Source organism: Protopterus annectens, chromosome 1.part2 (genome assembly GCF_019279795.1).
Source record: "Protopterus annectens isolate FY-2018-M chromosome 1.part2, PAN1.0, whole genome shotgun sequence".
In the NCBI taxonomy this organism is placed as follows: Eukaryota; Metazoa; Chordata; order Ceratodontiformes; family Protopteridae; genus Protopterus; species Protopterus annectens.
The window spans coordinates 993,985,436-994,009,182 of NC_056727.1; the positions used below are offsets into that span (position 1 = coordinate 993,985,436).

General features: G+C 43.5%; 1 protein-coding gene across 1 annotated transcript in view; it reads right to left on the reverse strand.

Annotated features, from left to right (window-relative positions):
- AGO4 (argonaute RISC component 4) overlaps positions 1-23,747 on the reverse strand; it is a gene marked incomplete in the record, with an annotated part of 1,401,134 nt that overhangs the window by 416,855 nt on the left and 960,532 nt on the right. The window contains 1 exon segment of the mRNA XM_044059958.1: positions 11,841-12,000. Within this exon segment, the coding sequence (XP_043915893.1) occupies positions 11,841-12,000 (160 nt within the window).

Here is a 23,747-nt window from a genome sequence, read left to right on the forward strand (position 1 = left end):
GGAGAACTGCAAAAAGGGGAAGAATCTAAGTATGGCATGGATTGACTACAAAAAAGCATTTGATAGTAATCCCACATTCGATAAAAAAAGAGTGCTTAAAAATGTATAAGATGCACCCTACACTGATCGACTACATTACAGTGACCATGAAACAGTGGCAGACCACTTTGCAATTAAGCCATATTCCAGGGTGACCGTCACCGCTGCTATTCTGCCTTGCCCTTAACCCATTAAGCTGTCTACTTAACTGCTTAGGCCATGGCTATAATTTGACTCCTAGAAAACAAAGTGTAAAGACTTATCTTCTTTGTCGATGATTTAAAACTGTATAGCTTATCCGATGAGGAACTGAAAGCACAACTGCAAGCGCTCAGCACATTTTCAGATGACATAAGAATGTCATTTGGCCTTGATAAATGTGCAAAAGCCACCTTTAAAGCAGGGAAAACTACATCACCAGGAAAACATCAGTTTGGGACAATAATGCAATATAAAAATACTTGAGCAAGAGGAAGTGTATAAATATTTGGGAATTGATGAAGGATCTACAATAAAGTATGAACAAATGCGAATAAAACTTAGTATAGAATACTTTAGAAGACTTAAATTAATCTTGAAAACACCACTGACATCACAAAATGCAAGCTATAAACCAATTTGCTCTTCCTGTCCTAACATACAGTTTTGGAGTGACTGACTGGCCCCAAAAAGTGATTAATACATTAGAGAGGAAAACAAGGATGCTTCATGCTTACCAAATGATTTATAAAAAATCCATGCATACCAAGATTATATATTCCCTGCTCCAAAGGAGGGATGGGCCTCCTTGAAATTGATTACATGTACATATCTGCAATCATGGGACTGCACACATTTGCTGACCTCACAAGACCCAAACGTAGTGGAAGTTTTGAAACATGAGAATAAATCCAAGATGACTTCTTTGCTTAATCTAGCAGTAGCATACTGGCATTAAGCAGGAATGGAAATCAAACCAGTAGATGATAAAAATCAGGCAACTGAATGTGCCAAAAAACAAAAGAATACAAGGTGAAGGACCAGACACGAAGGCGAAAAATGTGGAAAATGTATAAATATAGTTGCAAGTATAGAAAACCTCGAAGAACTTCATGCTGATCAAGAACAAAAGGAGGAATGATTAAGGAGAGCTGAATTCAAACCAAGAGACAAAAGGTTAACATTGGCAGCCCAAGACAGTGGGTACGTACACGCTGGTTTACAAAGTCCATTGAACATGTGGGAGAAACAGACAAATGTAGGTTTTGTAAAACCGAATTGGAAACAGTCACACTCCATTGCTGGTTGTGACATACTAATGACAGCACTACTGTATACTGAAAGGCAAAATAATGTGGCAAAACTGTTGCAATGGGGATTGGGCAAACAGTATGGTATTGAAGTGGCTGAAACACTGGAAACATGAGCCATAAAGCATCACAGAAAATGAAGTTTACATCACATGGGATCACCATTACTCACAGTTCAAAAGATAGATGCTAGAAAACCGTATATAGTGGTCCATGAAAAGAAGACAAACTAACACTGATCACTGAAATCTCCACAACCAGTGACTACAGTGTCTTGCATACGGAGAGACGCAGTCATAAAATATCAAGATCTGCAGACAGATATGAGAGCAATGTGGAAGATACCCAGACAGTTCCAATAGTAGTAGTAGCAATGGGTCTTATAAAAAAAAAATCTACAATAGTATTTAGATATGGTACCAATATATATAACCCCATATGAATTGCAGGAGTCATTACTGAGCACAATGCGGGTGTTGACATCAAAGACTGAAACAATACTAATTGCATGAACTATAATCATACTTTGACTTAGGAATGGGTTCCATTCCCATCACGGTATTAGAAACCCAAAAGATGTGGAGAAATTACAAAAAAAAAAAGTAAAAATCTCCTTTCCCCATTCAGTGTGTTGACTTGCTTTTTAGAATACTTTCTGCTGCTTTTTAAATAAATCATTCTGTATCGGAGTTGTTATTCTCCTTAATGGCCTGTATTCAAAATACTACACATTTCTTGAGCTTCCTCTTTTCTCATTAAGCCTTTCCACTTTGATCTGTAACTGCTATGTATATGAATCTTAACTGGGTAACTTTAAAGTATCCCTTTAAATCAAGTAAATCCTAAACCATCTTGTTCTAAGGGGAGAAATTTATTTCACTTAAAAGTTGCCCTATTCCCCTCCCAAATAAATGCTTTTGTCTCCTTCGGTTACTAAAAACACCTAAACTGTACACAAAAGTTACAGCTTATATCTTACATCCAGAAGTGGCCTTAGGCCAACTGGTGCCCTAGGCAAAAGGGCTCCACGGCACCCCCACCACACCACCCGGCGCCCCCATCCTGGTGTACCTACCCCAAATAAATACTGGAAAAGCACCCCTGCGCAGTGCCCTAGGCAGCCACCTAGTTTGCCTATGCCTAAGGTCGGCTATGCTTACATCTTACTATCCATTAGCAGGAGTTACCATCTTTTCAATCTGTGTATTACCTTTTTGGTCTCTTCCCACATAACCTTAGCTGCCATGACAGTATCATTTTTAATCCATATACAAAAGCACTTCATCTTTTCATGACCCCATACACAAGTGTCACTGAACCAAATTGTGTGTGCAAACAGTTGACTGCTATAGCCTTTGTCTTATCTTTATTTTATATCCTGAAAATACTTGAAACTATCTCAAATGTCCAACAGTGAAATGTCCTTTTCTTTGTCGAGTACAAAATATAATCTGCTAACCGATTTTTTCTTGATTACCATACCAGTTAACATAGGTCTACTACAGATGCACAATTGCCAGTACCTCATAACTATTTTCTCTCTCCCACTAGTTTGAAAAAGCAAGTGCTCAAAACTGCACTAACCCAATCTTTGATTTCTGTATAACCCACCAAACACCCGACAATATATAACTGTATGACCCTACCAGAACTATTCCCACATAGTTCTTAACCAAAGTTCTCACTCCTTTACCCTAGAATTCCACTTCTCACTCCTTTACCCTAGAATTCCACTTCTCACTCCTTTACCCTAGAATTCCACACTTCTCACTCCTTTACCCTAGAATTCCACACTTCTCACTCCTTTACCCTAGAATTCCACACTTCTCACTCCTTTACCCTAGAATTCCACACTTCTCACTCCTTTACCCTAGAATTCCACACTTCTCACTCCTTTACCCTAGAATTCCACACTTCTCACTCCTTTACCCTAGAATTCCACTTCTCACTCCTTTACCCTAGAATTCCACTTCTCACTCCTTTACCCTAGAATTCCACTTCTCACTCCTTTACCCTAGAATTCCACTCCTCACTCCTTTACCCTAGAATTCCACTCCCCTCCCTAATCCTTAAGTCCCTGAATACTCCCTTATCCTAAAACCCAACCCCCTAAACCTAAACTCAACATTCACTCCCTACCGTAAAATCCCCTACCATTTCTTCTCCATGGCTGCAGCACTTGCCTTGCTTAAACTCAGATAAATGTGTTTGGGGTAAGGTGCAACGGCTGTTTGGCAGAACTTGCATTCTAGTTTGAGCAGCAGGCTACACGAACTACAAGATGTAGAGAGTCACTGCCTTTGAGATGGTGCTTTTCAAGTGATTGAGACTTGAGTGTTTGTAGTAGAAGTTACATCCCTGAATTTGAGAGTTCCTTTATTTTGCTTAACCAATAGCTCCAAGTACATAGCAAGGAAGAAAAGGCAGACGCATCTGGTTCCTCAATTCAAAAACACTAAGGAACCCTCTCACCTTAATTCTTACCTCAAACCCTTCATATATTCTTACTTAAACCTATTCTTTCAGGGAAAGCAAACGTCACGACTCAAATGTCTTCTCTGCATCAAGACCCACCAACAGTTGCACTGCCTTCTGTCACTCTGCTTCCCTATGGATTATCATTATTCAGTTTATGGTGAAGGTTTGCCGCCCAGTTAGACTTGACAGTGCTAGAAAGTGTCTGCGTTTCTCCTTGCACAGGTACTGTCTTTGTACCGCATCTATTTTCCTCTCATATATGAAAGACAGTTTGCAAACTCTCAGTTAACTGATTTTTAGATTTAAGAAGTGCACTAGGTGCCCTTACATAAATACAGTAAACTTTCAGTTAACCAGAACTCAAGTAACCACCAATCTCAAGCAACCGGCAAAAAAATATCAAAGAAACGCAGTTCAATTTTCATGTGTTACACTTTCTATTCCCCCCCCTGCAGAAGCATACCTTACGTTTTTAAAGTTTGAGTTTTAAAAAGGAAGATAGGAATAAACTCCCTCTTCTCCCCAATCTGAGAACAAGTCAAATTAAACAAATATTATAGGGTACAATATTAGTCAGGCTTATTTTTAAAAGCAACTCTCAAGCAACCAGAAACTACACAGTTACCAAGCATCTACCAGTCCCCATGGGTGCAGGTTAACTGAGTTTACTGTATACAACAGCACAATTTAGTTTAATGTACAATACTAAAGCTGCCAAGAAATAGCTACATGGAAAAGCACTTGCTGTTCTCAGTATCAAACTTTCATTCATCTTTGAACTGCTTTGCCAGTTTCCCTATAAATACTAATCACGATGTTTCTTACACAAATGCCTCAGAGCACATTCTACATTTGTTTCCTGATTAACAGCCTGAAACTGTTAACTCAGTTTCTAGCTGCCGGATCTCAGTGATGAAAAAACACCTAATAGCTTTACCGATCAGACAAGCTCTTATAAAATACTGGAAAACTTTTTTTCTAGCCAGTTTGCTTAGAATAAAATCTGTCTACAACAAATTAAGAACATTAAATCTATAACCTCCACCAGTATAAAATAAGGAACATTATTAAAGCGTGTTAAACCTCTGCTTGGAATACAAGTAACACAACTGAAGATTTAGGGGTAGAAGACCACCTTAGTTCCCATAACAACCAAAAGATTATCCCCCCCCCCACAGTAAATGGCTAAGCAATATGTGAAACTAAAATAAAATGTTTGACGGTGCAAACCACCTAGTTGTAAACACTTCTCCAGTACAAACTCAAGACACCAAGAATACTCATACGGTAAAGACAAACTGAACAAGGTGAAGTACAGTTGTGTAAAATCTTACAGTAATGGTAGATGCCCTTCCCCTCACTGTTACCATACTCATAACATTAGGGATCTCATGCCAAGTGCAGGCAGACGTCTAGCCAGTATACCAAAGCTTTTAGGTTGCTTTAAGGTATGCCGTATGTCACACGTATGCTCCTCACATAGCACAGGGCATAAAAGTGAATCTGGATATACCATCCTCAGAAGTGAGAGCCCCATTAGGAATGCTGGTGCAAAGAAAAAGAGAACAGTACATCCAGAAGACAAATGGACCAGGGGGAGGAGGGAGAAGAGTGAATACTGCAACACTGAAGAGAAGGACATCTACAGTAATGTTAAGATTTCACTGTAGTATGTCCTTCCATTTTACTGTTGCAGTATTTATAACATTAGGTAGAGTGCCAAAGCTCAGAAGAAACTTGGGAGGAGGAAGGCCCAGCAGAGCTCTACAGGAAACCATGAAGGATGGCACTAGCAAAACCAGCTCTAGCTCTGGAGATTCCATCCGACTTGTAGTGCCTGTTAAAAGTATGCACAGAAGTCCAGGCTGCTGCCTTAGAGTTAGTATTTAACCCCTTGAAAAAAAAGCACCAGAAGAGGCCACAGCTCCAGTAGAATGAGACTTAAGAGAATAAGGAAGGCTCTTACCATGAAAGGAAGAAAAAAAAATATCTTTTGAAATCTAAGAACAGTCTGCTTACATATGGCTAATCCTAAGAACCCAGGATGAAAAGAAACAAACCTGATCAGATTTCCTAATAGTCTTAGTCTTATCCAAATAAAATCTGAGTTGTCTATGCACATTCAACATGTGCAGCACTTTTTCAGTGGCAAATTGTGGAGAAGGGAAAAACGTGGACAAATGAATAGACTGACCAACAGACTGGTTAAGGGACAGCTCATTCACCACCTTGGGCATAAAAGGAAGATTAGTACGCAAGGACGCTGTCCTTATGAAACAGCAAAAAAGGAGGACAAGCCAAAAGGGCTTGAAGCTCAGGCACCTGTCTGGTAGAAGTAAGGGCTAACAAAAGTACAGTCTTCCAAGAACAATGCTGCAGGCAACTGAAGCTCAAAAGGAGCCCAACTTAATTTTTCCAAAACAAAATTAAGATCCCAGGGAGGATGAACAGGCTTCCTATGAGGCCTAATATGAAGGACCCCTTTAAAGAATTGTTTAGCTTCAAACCTAGAAGTTAAAGAGGTGATAAAGGCACACAAGCAGAAATAGCTGATAAGTGGGGGCCTTAACAGATGAATAAGCCAATCCAGCATTGAGCAGTTCACACAGATAATAGAACCAAAGGAACATTCACAAAGTGGATCCTGGTTATGAGAAAGACACCAAAACAGAAAACCTCTTCCATTTGGTCAAGTAGGATTTCCTAGTAATGGGTTTCCTGGCCTCTTGAAGGACCCTTAGTACATACTCAGAAAAAAAGGTGTCTATGTGGAATCAAAATCTTATACCCCACAGTATCAGCTGAAGAGTGGACAAACTGGGATGGAGGAGAGACCTCTTGTCCTGTGTAAGTAGGTCCACCCTGTGGGGCAACTTGTGATGACTGGCCTTGGCTAAATGCAGACTAGGGAACCAATGCTGTCTTGACCAAAGGGGAGTCACCAGCAAGATTTTGAGAGCATCCTGTTGAATTTTTAATATGAATGAGGGGAATAAGAGGGAGATAGTTAAAATATATCCCCTTCCAAAAAACAAATAGGGCATCCACCTTACAAACCGGAAGACCTGGTACTCTGGCACAAAATAGAAGTTGTCTGTTCAGAGGGGAGGCAAAAATATCTACCTGAGGATCCACTGGTGGACAATGCCCAGAAACACATCCCTGTGAAGCATCCATTCATGGGATTGAGTTAGGGACCTGTTCCAAGTGTTTGCACAATGTTTTTGACCTGAGGGAATGCAAACTCCTAGACAATCATTTAATACAGGATAGCAAGATCCCACACTAGGAGTGCCAACTAGCAAAGAGAATGTCTTGTCCCCCCTTGTTTGTTTACAAACCACATCACTGTGGCATTGTCTGTAAACACACAAAGGTCCTGGGGAGAAGAGAGGACCACGGACCCTGGAAACTACCGCCCCATTAGCCATAACGAGCCTGGTCTGCAAGGCTATGGAACGTATCATCATGGAACTTATAAACAATGACATTGGTAATCTCCAAACTCAGCACTCCACCCAGTTCGGGTTTGTAAAAGGCAGATCATGTCTCCTAAACCTGATGGACTTCTTTGAAGCAGTCACCAAAGCCGTAGATGAGGGTAAGGTGGTTCACACAACCTAGCTAGATCTCGCCAAGGCTTTCAACACCATTCCCCACTCTGGAATTATAGATAAACTCACTAAACTAGGTATAAATCCATATGTCACAAGATGGGTTGCCAACTGGCTCACTGACAGAACCCACACTGTGAAAGTAGCAGACTCCAAATCCATCTTCAGACCAGTGACAAGTGGACTACTACAGGGTTCAGTCCTGGGTCCTCTTCCTGTTTGGCATCTACTTTTCTGAAGTACAGGCTAACTCGGAAGGTTTTTGACTAACGAAGTTCGCAGATGACTGCAAACTAGGAGCCATAATCAAAACTCCTAACGATGTGGACATCCTACAAAAGGGCCTCGCTGAGACAGATGCCTGGTTTCAAAACCTTGGCCTCAAGCTCAATGCCAAAAAGTGCATTGTCATCCCTTTTGGTAAAAACTCCGTACCCATGAACTACCACATAGGCGGTTAGTTTACTTAATGCCAAAAGTGTGATAAGAGACCTTGGGACACAGGTGGACAGTAGTCTCTCCTTTGATAATCACATTGCCACAGCACTCAGGAAATCCTTCTATATGGCACAACTCATCACAAAAGGTTTCTCATCCAGGAAAAAGAGGTCATTGTTCCCCTCTACCTGTCACTCATTAGACCCATTATAGAGTACAATGCCCCTTTTGGTATGTACCTCACAAGACATCTACAACTGGAAAGGCCGCAGAAATACCTCACAAAAAGGATTACCAGCCTCAAGCAGATACCCTACGCAGACAGTCTCAAAAAACTGCAGCTTTACTCTTGTCGCATATCGCCTACTCAGAGGCGATCTCTGCTTAACACACAAAGCTATGTCAAACCCAGAGCTTTTAGACATGCTCCACTTAAAGAAATCCCAATCCCTACGAGCTACACGCTCTAGGGACTTAAACCTTGTCACCACAATAAACAGAACATGCTGGAGGGATAAATTCCTGTCTGAGACTTCCCATACTCTTGAACAAACTACCTATCTATATCAAACAAAACTCCTCATTAGCACTCAAGAAAAATCTTGATGATTGGATGGGAGATAGGAAATTCACCCCAGGGATCACTTTTGTGGATCTGCTCGACAGTGGCACAGGAAAATAGTTTACTTGGGTGGCGAAAGCCAGGGTATCTTTTGGCTGGGCTTATCTAGGCCCTAGGGCCAATAGCCTAGTACCTACCTATGAAAGCTTGAACAGCCAACAGAAGAGCTAATTTCCTTGACAGTGATGTGCTCTCTCTGCTAATGAGGCAACCACACCCCTGAACATTTAGGGAGCCAAAAGCTGCTCCCCGTCCCACATCTGAAGTGTCTGCAAACAGCTCCTGAGAAAGAAAAGGGGGGTGAAAGGGAAGCCCTAGGTTTAGGGGCAACTACTGGACCCAAGAATAAAGTTCCTTCTTGAGACAAGGGAGAAAAGGAACTACAAATTCCAGGGGATGCGCAAGTTGAAGCCAAACGGACTTCAGAAACCACTGAAACTTTCTCATATGGAGTTTGGCCAGAGGGAGCATTGGGATGGTGGATGCAATAAACCCCAGAGCTCTCAAAAATTCCCTAGCTATTATGGAGGCCAGAGGAAGAAGAGTTTGAAAGAAGGATGAGTGTTAAAGGCCTTGGGAGGCAGCAGGGATCCAGCATAGGCAGTCTGAATCCTACACTGCAGAAAAACATGGTCTTGAGAGTGAGTCAGAAAACACTTCTTGAAATTTGTTGCGAATCCCAGACTTTGCAGAAGGGAAATGGCAAAAGGAAGACTTAGCAACAGGATCTCTAGAGAGAATGCACGAGAAAAAAGGTCAAGTAAGGAAATACTTGGATCCCCTGAATCCTGCTAAAAGCCATCACAGGAGTGAGGCATTTGGTGAATATCCTTGAGGCAGTAGAAATGCCAAAGGGCAAAGCAGGGGAAATGAAAATGTCAGGAAGCAACAGAGAAACAAACTTTCTGAAAAGGGGATGAACTCGAATATAGAGATAAGCATCTTTGAGATCCAGAGATACCATATTACCCTGAGGAATAAGAGGAAATAAAGTTTGAAGTGAAAAGGAGACTTCTGAGGCAAAGACGTCTGAGCAGTCTTAGCAAGAGCCGCTTGCCACCACATTCTTACTCTTAGGAGGGCTAGATTGCCTGTGAACAAGGACTGGCTTATTGGGGTGATTTCTCTGAAATTCAGGCACAGGAGAAACAAATGCATGTTTAAGTTCCTGTAAAGCCTTGCCCTTACCCTGAAGGGACTTAAAAATAGCAGCAACAGCTTCACCAAGCAAGTGTCTACTACTAAGAGGGGCATCCATCCACTTAGCCTTAATATCATCAGGCAAAGGTTGAAGCCAAAGCCAGGAATACCTGCTCATCAGTGATGCAAAATCAGCTGCCCTAGAAGCACTTGCTGCATCATAAATACACTTGATGGAATGATGAGCCACCTGGGAGGAAGTCCCTACAAGGGAAAGGGCAGAACATTTACCCTCAAAGTCTGAAGGTCAGAAATAACCTCAGCAAGGAAAGCAAATAAATACCTGGACAAAATGGTTTGATAATTAACAGCACTGAAAACCAAAGTAGCAGAGGTATAAACCTTGTTCAGCCTTTCCATGGTCCTGCTATCTTTAGAGGGCAGAAACTTGGGAAAAGGAAGTAATTCAGATGGCTTGTCAGAAGCAAAAACCACCACTGAGGGTCATTATAAGGACACATTTACAGTCCTCAGTTACCCCATGGAACCTATCAGGTTTCTTGGGAACAGGGGGCTGGGAGTCTGGAGCCTTAGAAGCATTAGAAAATGCATTCAACAAGGCAACCAAAACAGGAGGCACAGCAAAAGGTTTAGGAAAATCCATCTGCAACTCCTCATTTTTTATGAACCTCAGAAACCTGAGCATAATCCCACTTCAAGAATTCTATCATCCTGGAGATAGTGTTCCCAAAAGAAATCTCTTCTAAGGGTGTTATCAGGACTGGTAGATCCTTCCTCAGAACCACAGTCCAAAGGAGAAGAAACACGAGAAGAGTAAGCAAGTGATTCCTCATCCAAATTCAGCTCCCCTGAAGAATCCTGTTCCCTGAGTCTTTTAAGAGGGGTAGAGGACAAAGGAGGGGGCAGAACAGAACCCCCCTGATGAGGTTTCAATGATAAAGCACTAAAGCCCTGAGTGAAGGCCTGCCATTCATTCTGTGGATCCTTGCAAGAGTAATAGGTTTAGTCTTTTGCTTTTTCCTCAGTGGGATGTCTGCCTTACAAAAACTGGAAGGCTCAGACCCAGGATGGCATTCAATAAGAGTGGGGACAACTCCTCTAATATCTGGGGAACACCCCTAGGCCCCTTGGAAATTATCAGTCATGGATCCCCCTGAAAATCCGAAACAAACATCTATAAAACCTGCTCAGATGAGCTTAAAGTTGGATCCCTGCCGACCTCCAACCCAGTTGCAGCAGAGGAATCGAACTATAAAGCAGTGCGAAACTCCGGGCATTCACTCACCTCGAGAGACGCATTCAGAGGTTGAACAACAAGAATATTCTAGTTCTAGGCTTCTTGACCTTCTTCACTGACGTCTGTCCCTCAGAGTGGGAAGTTCCTTCCATCGTATCTTTCATGAGAAGCTTAAGATGCTGGTTCCCAAGATAAAGTATACTATGAGTTTTAAGTACAAAAGTCTGACACAGATGGAACAGGATGTAGGGTTGTGTGCGGCACCAAGACAAAACAGACACTGTTCTTGGCAGTCTTTATGGGGAATCTGTCTACCACACTGGCATGACATGAAACCCCACAAGCAACAAGAAAAGGATAAGTAAAAAGGAACCCCAATGGGGCACGTATCTGTACTGGTTTCGTGAAACCAGTAACAGAACGGGCATTCAGACTTGAGATCTAGAGATGGTGTTCAAACTGGCAGCAAAGAAGTCTGGAAGTACCATCCTTAGAACATCATCTTTTTGCCCTATGTTATGACAGGAACATACATGTGACATACAGTGTACCTTAAAGCAACCGAAAGGCTTTGTTATACTGGCTGGATGTGGGGCTACGCTTGGCAAGCGATCCCTAATGTTATGAATACTGCAACAGTGAAAATGGAAGGACATCACAAGGTACATATGGGAGTCCAGCTCCATGCGCATCAGTATCCAGAAAAGATGCTTTTACTGCCGTCTGCATCAGTACCATCAAATATGCACTGCATTAAAGCTTACACAGGAAAGAACCAGATTATGAGAAAAAGGTTATTTGCTATAACTACTACAACAGGTCATTCACAGAACAGGTACTACTGCTTTAGTGGTCTTCTCAGTACAAAACACACTCCCACAACCCAACAATTTCACAATCTTCCATTTCTCTTATTGCTATTTACATACACAAAAAGGATAAAAAAAATAATGAAATCTTACCTCTGATGTGGTACCAGCACATTATTTATTCCTCCAAGCTTGGCATTGATCTTGAGACAGAGATTTGAAAGAGTCTGAGGAGAAGTTTTTACTACATTCTTCACCTGTACACACTGTGTAGCCATTCCTAAGAGGGTGTCTCCAACACGTTTGACCTCAGCTAGAAAAAAGTTAACAGTAGTTAGTATCTTTTTAATGCAACCTATTAGGTAAATGCTCCTATGAGATAAAAACAAAACATTTCTACTGGCAGAAAAAATGGCCACCCATCAATTAACATATATAAATTTCCATTAACAATTAACTTGTATAAACATGGATTCACTTTATATTCTCGAAATACTGAAATGTCAAAATTCAGTGTTTTGAAGCTATAAAGTCAAAAATTTAAAACCACAAAATCTCAGAACAGTGAAATTCAAAAACTCGCACACCAGAGATTTTGAATTTCGCGCTTCAACCGCACCCCCAACACCCCCAAACACAAGCTGTCTGCTACATAAAAGCAGGAAGCTTGCCCCCCCTGCACCCCCATGTGTGGGGGGGCTGTGTCCCCTACACCACCCCTACTTAAATATTCACACTCAGAGGTCACACTACATACAAACGCACAAAACACCACCACATAAGCTACATTCTCCTCGCGCACACACATTACAGCAACAAAACACAATGACACACCACAGCCCCTACCCAAAACCCTTAACACACACACACTTACCTGAATCCATAACCACAGCGAAACCTCAGAAGCTTCTGAGCTTTCACTCTTCTCAGGATTCTACTTTATGGGCTTGAAATACTGAATTTCGATATTTCAGTATTTTGAGCTTCTAAAGTGAATCCATATACATACACCATTTTTCCAAGACCTGTTTTACCTGTTCCTAGGTTGATACTAGGCTATCTGCCCTAGGGCATTTATAAGCCTAGCCAGAGTGTGTTTGGCTTTCACCACCCTTTTAGATTAGTTGACTGTGCCTCTGTATAGTAGGTCACAGAAGGTAGCCCTTTTAAGGTTAGTTTACTGTACCCTCTGTCAAGAGAGATCCAGGGGTAAATTTATGATCTCCCATCCACTCATCAAGATTTCTCTTGAAGAGGGTCAGTGAGGGGCTCTGCCTAACATGGATTGGGATTTTGTTCCAGATTGAGGGGAGCCTCTGGGATATGAATCTGCCCCTCCAGCATGTCCTATTTATTGCTGTGCTGAGGTTCAAGTCCCTGGAGCGTGTAAGCTCTAAGGGATTTGGATTTCCTGAGGTGAAGCATGTCCATTAATTCTGGGTTGGACATGGCTTTATACATCAGACACAGATCGCCTCTGAGTAGGCGGTACGCAACAGAGTAGAGCTGGAGTTCCTTTAGTCGAACTGCATAGGGCATCTGAGTCCCTTGATCCTCTTGGTGAGGTACTTTTGGGATCTTTCCAGTTGCTGCAGGTGTCGGGTAAGGTGCATCCCAAATGGGGCATTGTATTCAATTATGGGCCTGATAAGTGATGAGTAGAGGGGCACAATGACCTCTCTTGATCTAGATGTGAACCCTTTCGTGATAAGGTGAGCTATATAGAAGGTCTTTCTAACCACTTTGGCAACGTGAGTGTCAAAGGAGAGATTGCTATCTACTTGGGTCCCCAAGTCCCCAATTACTTCTTCCATACTTAATGGATTACCACCTATGCGGTAATTTGTGGGAACTTTGTTTTTCCCAAAGGGGATGACTATGCACTTTTTGGTATTTAGCTTTAGGCCATGGCTCTGGCACTAGTTATCCGTCTCTGTGAGACCCTTTTGGAGGACGCTTGTGTCAGCTGGAGAGTCGATTATGGCACCCAATTTGCAGTCATCTGCAAACTTGGTCAGCCATAGTCTACCCGTGTTAGCCTGTACCTCGGAGAAATATATACCGATCAAGAGAGATCCCAGGACTGAGCCTTGTGGGACGCCACTTGTAACTGGTTTAGAGTCTGACATGGCACCTGCTACTCTGACCATGTGGGTTCTATCCCTGAGCCAGTTTGCAACCCATCTTGTGACATAGGGGTTGATATTTAAGCTGGTGAACTTATTTATGATGCCCGAGTGGGGTATTGTGTCGAAGGCTTTTGCAAGGTCCAGGTAGGCTGTGTGGACTACCTTCCCTTCATCTATGGCTTTGGTAACTGTTTCAAAGAAGTCGACCAGGTTCAAGAGGCAAGATCTGCCCTTAAAGCTGAATTGGGTAGGATCCATTGTCTGGAGGTTCCCAAGGTCTTTGTTTACTGATACGCTCCACAGCTTTGCAGACCAGGCTAGTCAGGCTTATAGGGCGATAGTTTCCGGGGTCTGTTGTGGCACCACCTTTGTGGAGTGGGAATACTGTTGCTGTATGCCATTCATTGGGTACATATCCTGTGGTAAGGCTGAGATTGAACAGTGACTTTATATGAGGGTTTAGTTCTTCTTGGAGCTCGTGTAAGACGCAGCCCGGGACACCGTCTGGTCCCATTGATGCTGTGTTTTTTTGCTTTGGAGAGGGCAGCTCTCACCTGTGCATCTGTGATCTCAGGAAGGCTACACTTTGTTGGGATAGACATTTGCTCTTTTTGGGGGGGGGGGGGGAGAAGTTTGCACTGAACCTTTCTGCCAGGATGCTGGCAATGTCTGTGGGTTCAGTGTATTTTTTGTCATTTTGCACCAACTCAGAGCATATCTGGGAGTTGCCTCCTAGGTTCCTGACATAACTAAAGGCGGCCTTGTGATTATCTTTAGTGTCTTGTGCAATTTTTCTTTCGAAGCTGGCCTTAGATGATTTTATGAGGGATCGTAGTTTCTTGCTAGTACTGATCAGAGACACCTTCCCTTTTTGGGATTTTGCTCCATCATGTAGTAGCTTTCTCCTTCTGTTGTATAGCTTATTTATGGCCGGGATCCACCAGACAGGTCTCCTGCCTTTGGAGGAGTGAGTCTTGGTTTTACTTGGGATAGCATGCTCCATGCATTCTTGTACGTGTCCACAGAATGCTTTTGTACTTTATTAAAAAAAATCTCCTGGTGATTCCACTCAAGATTCTCAGCTACATTCATTTTTCCCTCCATATTCTAGTTTTACAGGTTACATGTGCTTAGTAAACTTTCTTCAGATATTATCTTAAACAGCTTTAAACAGACTTGGATACCCTGTATATAAGGTCTGAAATGTGAAACTATGCACTGTACAACAGATGGAAGTTCATCACCACTCCCAAACTAGGAAAATTAAATAGAAGTTATGTTCTTACCATAACGTTCCATGTTAGTTGTCTTCTTCTCGCCTTCTTCTTGCTGGATGGGTTCGGAGCCGACCTCGGCTCCGAGAGGGCTACTCTAAAAGCTCGAGAGTTGGTTCCACCGGCTCGAGGCTCCCTTATATCCCACAATGCTAGGCGAGAGTTACCTCAGATCTCGTTTGTAAGCTAACCCAGCTTATATCAATAACAGTATAACTGTAAAACAGAATCTACCTCTAACAGCAGGAAGAAAAGGGGTGACCTACATCCTGAAATAAGAAATATGCATAATAGCATATGACTAAGAAAGAGGTGGTAGAAAGAGAGGTCACGATCACAACTCCTCTAGGTCTGTCCAGGCCAGGGGGAAGGAGGGTGGGAAGAAGAAGCGAGAAGAAGACAACTAACATGGAACGTTATGGTAAGAACATAACTTCTATATGTTAAGTTGTCTATCTCGCCTTCATTCTTGCTGGATGGGACCCCTAGCACCTTGTCCCGGGTGGCCTAACGGAACAGACTCCTGAGAACAGTGGAACCAAAATTAGCTCTATGCCTAGAAGCTAAATCCAACTTATAATGGGAAATAAAAGTGTGAGGAGTAGCCCAAGTAGCCTGCACAAATGGTGTCAATAGGCAGTCTGTCTTGGAAGGCTAGAGAAGTAGCCAAAGCTCTGGTGGAATGGGCTTTAGGTTTATTAGACAGTTTTGGTGTCTAATCTCATAAACAAGGGTAATCAGAGATGTTAGCCATCTGGATAATGATACCTTTGAAACTGGAAGTCCCTTTCTGCTTTCGCATAGGAGACAAACAGCTGATCAGATTTTCTGAATTGTTTCTGTCCAAGTAGTACCTTAATTGACTATGAACATCCAGGCAGTGTAATTTTTGTTCAGACCTATTTGAATACTCCGGAAAAGACAGGGAGGTCAATGCATTGGTTTAGATTTGATGTTGAAACCACCTTAGGCAAAAAGGACGGGTTAGTTCGTAAGGAAACTCTGTCCTTATGGAATAAGAGATAGGGAGAACGACAACTGAGTGCTTGAAGTTCTGAAATTCTTCTAGCTGATGTGATAGCCACCAGAAAGAGAGTTTTCCATGATAATAATTTTAAGGAACATGAAGCTGCAGGTTCGAAAGGGGAAAGAATCAAAGAAGCAAGAACTAAATTTAGGTCCCAAGGAGAAGGAGGATTTCTTATAGGAGGTCTGAGAAGAAAAACTCCTTTCAAGAAGGCTTTGCAAAGTTTGTGGGACATAAGGGCAGATTCAGAAATGCCCACATGAAAATTAGAAATAGCTTCCAATTGAACCTTAAGAGTAGATGGAGATGAACCTGCATGGAAGAGTTCAGCTAGAAAATCAAGGACTAGTTGGATGGAAGCGGTGAAAGGATCTATGTCCTTTCCTTGTGCCCAATATGAGAAGCGTTTCCACTTACTCAAATAAATCTTTCGAGTGGAAGATTTATGGGAAGCTATCAATATATCTCTAACCGAGTGAGATAATTGAGGAAGCCTAGCTACGGTTGGAACTGGAGGAACCAAGCAGTGAGGTTCAGAGCGATGAAACTGACCCGATTGGTGGATCAAAAGATCTGGAACTAGGTCCAGACTCCACGGTCGCTCCAAGAGAAAACGATGTAGAAAGGGGAACCACACTTGTCGAGGCCAGTAAGGAGCAATGAGGATCAATGAGGCCTTCTGAGCGATAGCTTTCTGTATTACTTGAGAGATCAGAGGGAAAGGAGGAAATGCATACAGAAGTCCCCGGCCAAACTTGGACTAGAGCGCCCTGTTGGGTTGGCCTGGTAAAGGGAATAGAGTGAAGTATTCTCTGCACTTGCTGTTTTGGGGAGTAGCAAAAAGATCGCAGCAAGGCTGACCCCACTTGAGAAATATCTCTCTCACTACAGAGTCTTTCAGAGACCACTCGTGAGGCATGAGTATAGCTCTGCTCAACTTGTCCGCAATGTGATTGGACTTCCCGGGGATGTGCGTTGCTATCAGAAACGCTGAGAAGAAATCGCCCATTGCCACAGTCTGAGTGCTTCTACACAGGGGTATGATCTGATTCCGCCTTGTTTGTTGATGTACCACACTACAGACATATTGTCTGTCTGGATTGCAATCGTTCCCAAGGGAAGAGAGTCTTGAAGGGCTTGCAACGCTAAAAGCACTGCTCTCATCTCCAGAACATTTATGTGCAAGTGGCATTCGCTTGGTTGCCATGTGCCCTGGACTGTCCTGCCCTGATAATGCCCCCACCCGATCAGGGAGGCATCCGTTGTCAGAGTAGCAACCGGAGGAGGTGGAACAAATGGTCTTCCGACAGGAGCTGGGGAAGACATCCACCAAATGAGATGCTTTTTGCACGCTTGCGTGATCATAATGGCGTGAGACATTGGAAGTTCCTGGTATGACCATTGAGAAAAAGCATCCACTGAAGGATCCGCATGTGGTATCTGGCCAATGGGAGGAGAGGTATGGCCGCTGCCATGATTCCCAACACCTTTAGAACTAACCTGGCTTTGGCTCTGTTGTTGTTGAGAAGTGACACCAATTTGTGAATGTCTGATATCCTTTGGTTCGTTAGCTTGCAGACATGTTTATAGTATCTAAATTTGCCTATGTAGGTAATAGTACGACAAGGCGACAAAACAGACTTTTCGCAATTTATTGAAATACCCAGTTTTTGACAAACGCGAAAAGTATAATCTCTGGCCATCAGAAGGAGATGCTTGGTGGGAGCTGTGAGAAGCCAGTCGTCCAAATATGGAAACACCTGGAATCCTTGTCGCCTTAGGTGAGAAGCTACCACTGCCATGCATTTGGTAAACACCGGGGCAGTGGTGAGACCAAAGGGCAGGGCCCTGAACTGAAAATGACTGGTTCCCAGCCTGAAGCGGAGGAATCTTCTGGAGCGCCTGTTCATTTTATGTGATAGCACGCATCCCGAAGGTCTATAGAGCACATCCAGTTTCCTTTGCCCAAAGGGGAAGAATGGATTGCAGCGTGACCATCCGAAATCTTGTTTTCTTGACTGATTTGTTCAAGACACTGAGATCCAAAATCGGTCTCCAGTCCCCTGTTTTCTTTGGAACTAAAAAGAACCTTGAGTAGATTCCGGATCCTTGTTGGTCTGCTGGCACTGACTGAATTGCTCTTTTGCAAGCAGTTTTGAAATTTCCAAAGCTGCTATATCCCTTTGAGCGGTGGAACATCTGGAAGGGATTTTTTTGACTGATTTGGAAACGAAGAAAGGGGATAGAATAGCCTTCAGAAATGATGGACTGTACCCATTTGTCTTGAGTCAGGGATAGCCAGGCTTCTGGGTACAGTGACAATCTTCCCCCGACTGCCTCCGAAGATGGGCAGTCGGGCAACACCTCAGGGATGCTGAAAGGGCTTGTCAGGAAAGGTTTCCCGATTGCCCTGGTTCTGCGGACCCCCCCTGCCCCTAGGGCGGCCTACCATTGTTATTCCCACCTCTGCCTTTGGTAGGAAAACGACTCTGTGCGTCAGGCGAAGTCCCTTGAGATTGTTTACGGAACCACATCTTCCCACCCTTCTGGCCTTTGGGGTAAGGCCTAGGAGGAGTTGAAAAACGGACTCCGACGGCAGAAAGGGTCTTGCCATCAGTCTCGCACCTAGTCAGGGTTTCTTTCACTTGAGGACCAAAGAGAGATGATCCATCAAAAGGGGAGTTCGTGAAAGACGGCTTGAAAGGTTCCATAAAGTTGCATAGCCGCATCCAGGCGTGCCTACGTAAGGCTACCCCTGTCCCTGCGGCTCTGCTCGCTCCATCAGCCGCATAAGAGAGGAGGCGCATGGAGGAGTTGGATATGGAATTAAGGGTAGCCAGCTGCGTGTTCATTTTCTCTTGAAACCCGCAGCTGTAGGGTCCTTAACATTTCACTCGCTTCCTTGATCAAGTCCCTTTGAAGACGAGTGAAATGGCACAGGTAATTCAGCGACGCATGGTAAATGTCGCTGAGGAGAACATCCGCTTCCGCACCTATCCATGGACCTAGATTCCTTGTTAGGTGGATGGACAGGCACTGAAGGATCAGCCAGTTCCTTCTTTGTGGCAGCTACCACCATAGCATCCACAAAACTCCTTTTGATAAAAATTGCTTGTCTGATGGAGCTGTGATGAATTTGGAGGGTCTCCTGGGAGTGGGGTCCACTGAATCAGGAGCCGCCCATGCCTTCTTAGCAACCACCTGCATGAGGGGGTCAAGGGGGACACCCAGGAGGTGGAAGGACGAGAGCCAAATGCCTCAAGATACACAGATTCGTCCTCCGAAGGGTTGAGGGCTGGCCAATTTCCCCTCTGTTTCAGGATCTCCAGAATGTCTGCCAATGAGACATCTTCAGAAGGGAAACGGGGGGAACCCTCAGAATCATCCAGATCTGTGTCTGACGTGATAGACTCAGGTGAGTCAATGTGCTTCCTCTTGCACTTCCTGTTCGGAGGGCGGCCTTCTGCCAAATCAGGAGAGGCCTCGGAAGAGGATGAAATCCCCACAGGGGCTCCTGAGGAGCTGGCTCTCTGCGGTCCGGGATGAGAGAGTGAGTCGACTTACCCTGAGGCAGCATCGAGGAGGGGCTGACGGAGCCGAGTGTGGAGTAGAGCCAGGCTCTAACACAGTCCGCATGACCTCGAATGCACCCCTGTCAGGGAGATTCAGAGGTCCGCGCTCCAAGGAGCTAAGAACCCCTCGGCACCGACAGTGATGGCTCGAGGCCGATGTCGGAGCCGAACTCACCAGCCAAGCACCGAGAGGGAGAGGGGTCGGACAAGGGTCCGATGCCACTCACCCCTCGGAGCCGAGGAAGTCCGGCGCCGAGATTCCTCCACACAAGAAAACGGAGCCGACGACGGAGCCGAAGACAATTGTCTCGGCTCTGAAGTAACCACAGTCTCGGTTCCGACACGACCCGGCTCCGAACTCAAAAGAGTCGAAGGAGGAAAGAGTTGATGGACCGGGGCAGGCACCGACTGATGAGTCGGGCTCTGAAGCATCTGGGCTAGTGCCTCGGACTTAAGTAGTCGACTCACTACCCTCTGAAGGTCATGATCGGACAGCCTCGATGACCTAGAGGAATGAGACCTTTGGCTCCGTTCAGACAGCAGGGGAGAACCTGGAGCCGAATGAACGGAGCCAATAGATGGTGACCTTGATCTCTTTCTAGTTGTCGGCTCCGAAGATCTGGTCGGAGCCGACAAATAACCTCGGCTCCAGCCGGAGGGAGCCACAGAAACTGTGGACTGAGACTTATCGGCTCTAGCCGGAGCCGATAAAGGCAAAGGTTGAACAACCTGAGGTCTCGGCTCAGAAGCCGGAGCCGAAGACCTCGATGCCTTAGAGGGCTTCCCTGTTGAGACAGACAGGGAATCCTCAGGCTTCAACAAGCCTCTCAGAATTAGCTTGTTTTTTCTTTCCTGCAGGACCCTGGAGCTGAAGCCATGGCAAACAGCACAGGAGTCCTGCAGGTGCAAAGGCCCCAGACAATAGACACAAGAAGTGTGAGCGTCTGTCAGAGACATTTTCTGACAGCACGCATCACACTTCTTGAACTGAGACCTTTGCTTCTTTAGACATTGCCTAACTGACAGGTGTACACAAACACACACTCAAACACACCAGTTATACCGTCAGAAAATATAACAATTTTAGTAATGATACTAGAAATAAAGTACAATAAAATGTAGTAAATTATAGTAAACTACACAAACACTCCCTTAGGGAAGAGAAGGCCTAAGGCCCAAGGGAAGAACCAAAGGTTCTTTTAGACAAGAAACGGGAAAAATTAGGGTCGGGGATAAAGTTCTATGAACTACACTAATCTAAGAAGAATTTAACTTAAAAAGGGGTAAAAAGAGTAACTTTTAGAAGAAAAAGCTAACACTCACCAGGAACCGTAGAAGCAACCAACCTCGGCTGTAGCGGCAAACGAGATCTGAGGTAACTCTCGCCTAGCATTGTGGGATATAAGGGGAGCCTCGAGCCGGTGGAACCAACTCTCGAGCTTTTAGAGTGGCCGAGTCGGAGCCGAGGTCGGCTCCGAACCCATCCAGCAAGAATGAAGGCGAGATAGACAACTTAACATTGTCTCTTCAGGATGACTCCAAGACGCACAGAAATAAAGTCTTGACTGTGGCCCTTTAAGACCCAAAAAAAAGTAAGAGCAGGCACAGGAAGGGAAAAATGAAGCACGATTTGCTTGAAGGCTTCACACCTAGTGGAGGCTAGTCTGCTAGAAGAGTACACCTAAGGCCAGGGGCATGTGTCCACTTGTAAGTGTGCATGCTGTAAAGAGACAAGTAAAAACACGAGGACACATTAGCCTGGCACAGGGATAGGCCTTTACAGGTGCTGCAACAAAATAGGCAGTCAAGTAAAAATGCCATTAGTGCTGCATGGATGAAGGCTCTTTCCACCAGTGCCCAGTTTTCAGGGAAAGCTCATGGTCATCATGTTGTCTTGCATGTGTGCGTGGGCATGCAGGTGTTTATGCTGGGGTATTAAAATGAAGGTTTGAAATGAGGATAGAAATGTCATCTTCCCTTTATTCAACACACCAGTGATATCATACCTGCAGAGTAGCATGCCCAAAACAGCAAACCACAGACGGCACAAAATACCTGAACCTGCTGGGGACTACACAGATGAAGGTTACAATAATGGCGAAGAGGCTGGATACAGAAATGGTACAACTGAGCATGCAGTCAAAGCACTGACCATACCCTTCTTCACACAGAGTCACACATCAAGGCACCTACACCAATACCACAAAACAGTAACACAAATGGATATCAAACCGAAACACAGGAGGATGGAGGAGAGACATGTACACAGTAAAACACAAGAAAGCTTCTGGTCATTAACTGTCACAGCAAAATACCTCAAACAAATGTACTTCAACAGAGGAACACTTTTTCCCCAATTGTTTGGGTACAGCACCATACTTAGAATCAAAGAGCTAGGATGAGGCCGAGCTAAACAACCATGGCAGCAAAAGCATCCCTAGCTTTAAGCAATGGAATCAAATTTGTAATGCTAGATAAAGGTGTGGATGGTAGGATCCACTGGCTGATTCAAAATATATTGAAACAAAACTCCCTGAATGCCACAGAGACAACAGCACCTATTGCGGAATAAACTCTGATGGGTCCCTGAAATTATGTGTGTATAAAATTGTAAAATCAGACAGACTGAAATAGTTTGACTAGTAGAGTTCCACCCCCCCGAAAAGTTACTACATGCAGAGATGACAAAAAATGTTCAAAGTTCCTTACCTCATTCTAGAACAAGCAAAAAAAGTTGTCTGCTTCTTTTCACACATTTCAGAACCAAAAACTTGAGTTCCATCAACTGTGAAAAACTACATTTTTTAAAGACCCTCCAGGCACCCTCCAGATAGAGACTTAGCCCGAAACTGTAAATATACCCAATTAAGAGGCCAGTGTACAGATGAAGGGGAAAAGATTAACTACATTTAGTATTTTGGCACTCCCAACTTCTGTCAGAAATTATGACAAGCACCCCATTTCTTTCCAAGCTAAATGGTTTAATGAATGTTCATTTTGATTTGGTGGATGCAGAATGGCAGAAAGCTATTTCCCCAAAACAATAACTACCATAACCTTGAAAGGAAGTAAATATCATAAGAGAAACTGTCCTTGAAAAACATCAAATAAGGTTCCATCATTACTAAGGGCCCTCAGGTTCAAAATTATTATTAGCCAGGAGAAAGGCCGTCTTTTACACAAGTTTAAAGAAGCCTAAAAAATAGGAGCAAAGCAAGATTTCATAATTTTTCCAATATAAAATTGAGTCAAGTTAAGAAACAGCAAAGGTAACATGCCAAGACAGATTTCCAAGGCAGGCAACAAGCTCAGAAGGTGGTAAAGAGAGGTCTTTAAGGAATAAAAATATACTTCTTTTGCTATCAACTGAAACTAACAGTCTTGAACAATCAGAAGTTATACCTTAAGGAGAAATAAAGTAATGTTTTCACAGGAATGCAAAATGATCCTGCATATAGGTAAATAACACTTTCTTAAAAATGGGTTTTCAAGCTTCCTCCCCTTGCAACGGGAATGGAAATCTTATGAAATCAGCCTTCAAACTGTGAAAGTTCATAAACTACTAAAGCAAAAAAATATTTTTTTCAGGTAGAAAAAAATGAAAGAAAAATGATTTAAAACACTTTAAAAGGAAACACAGAGCAAAGGAACTGGAAATAATGCAAGCAGAAATACATCCTGTAAGATCTTAAGATTTTCGCATTTAACTGGAATGCAAGATCATGCAGTAGATTTTCCAACAGAACTTACAAGCGGAGTGTTTCTTTTTCCTAGCAGATCCTTTGTTACCAATGAAACCATCATGAACAAAGCTCATTTAAGGAGAAACCCATAATTCCAGAACTTCATAAAATAAAAAGTTTCTTTTATACCTTATTTCTCTCCATCAGAAAGCACTTGGATTTCAGAAATTTTCAGTCATTAGGTCCCAGTCTAACTTCTTGTCATAATCAGGAAGCAAAAAATGATTTTGAACGGATGGAACATCGTAGGCAGAAGTGCCCACCACCTTTGCTTGGACAAGGTGGTGCTGAGTTTCCAAGTAGGAACTGAGACGA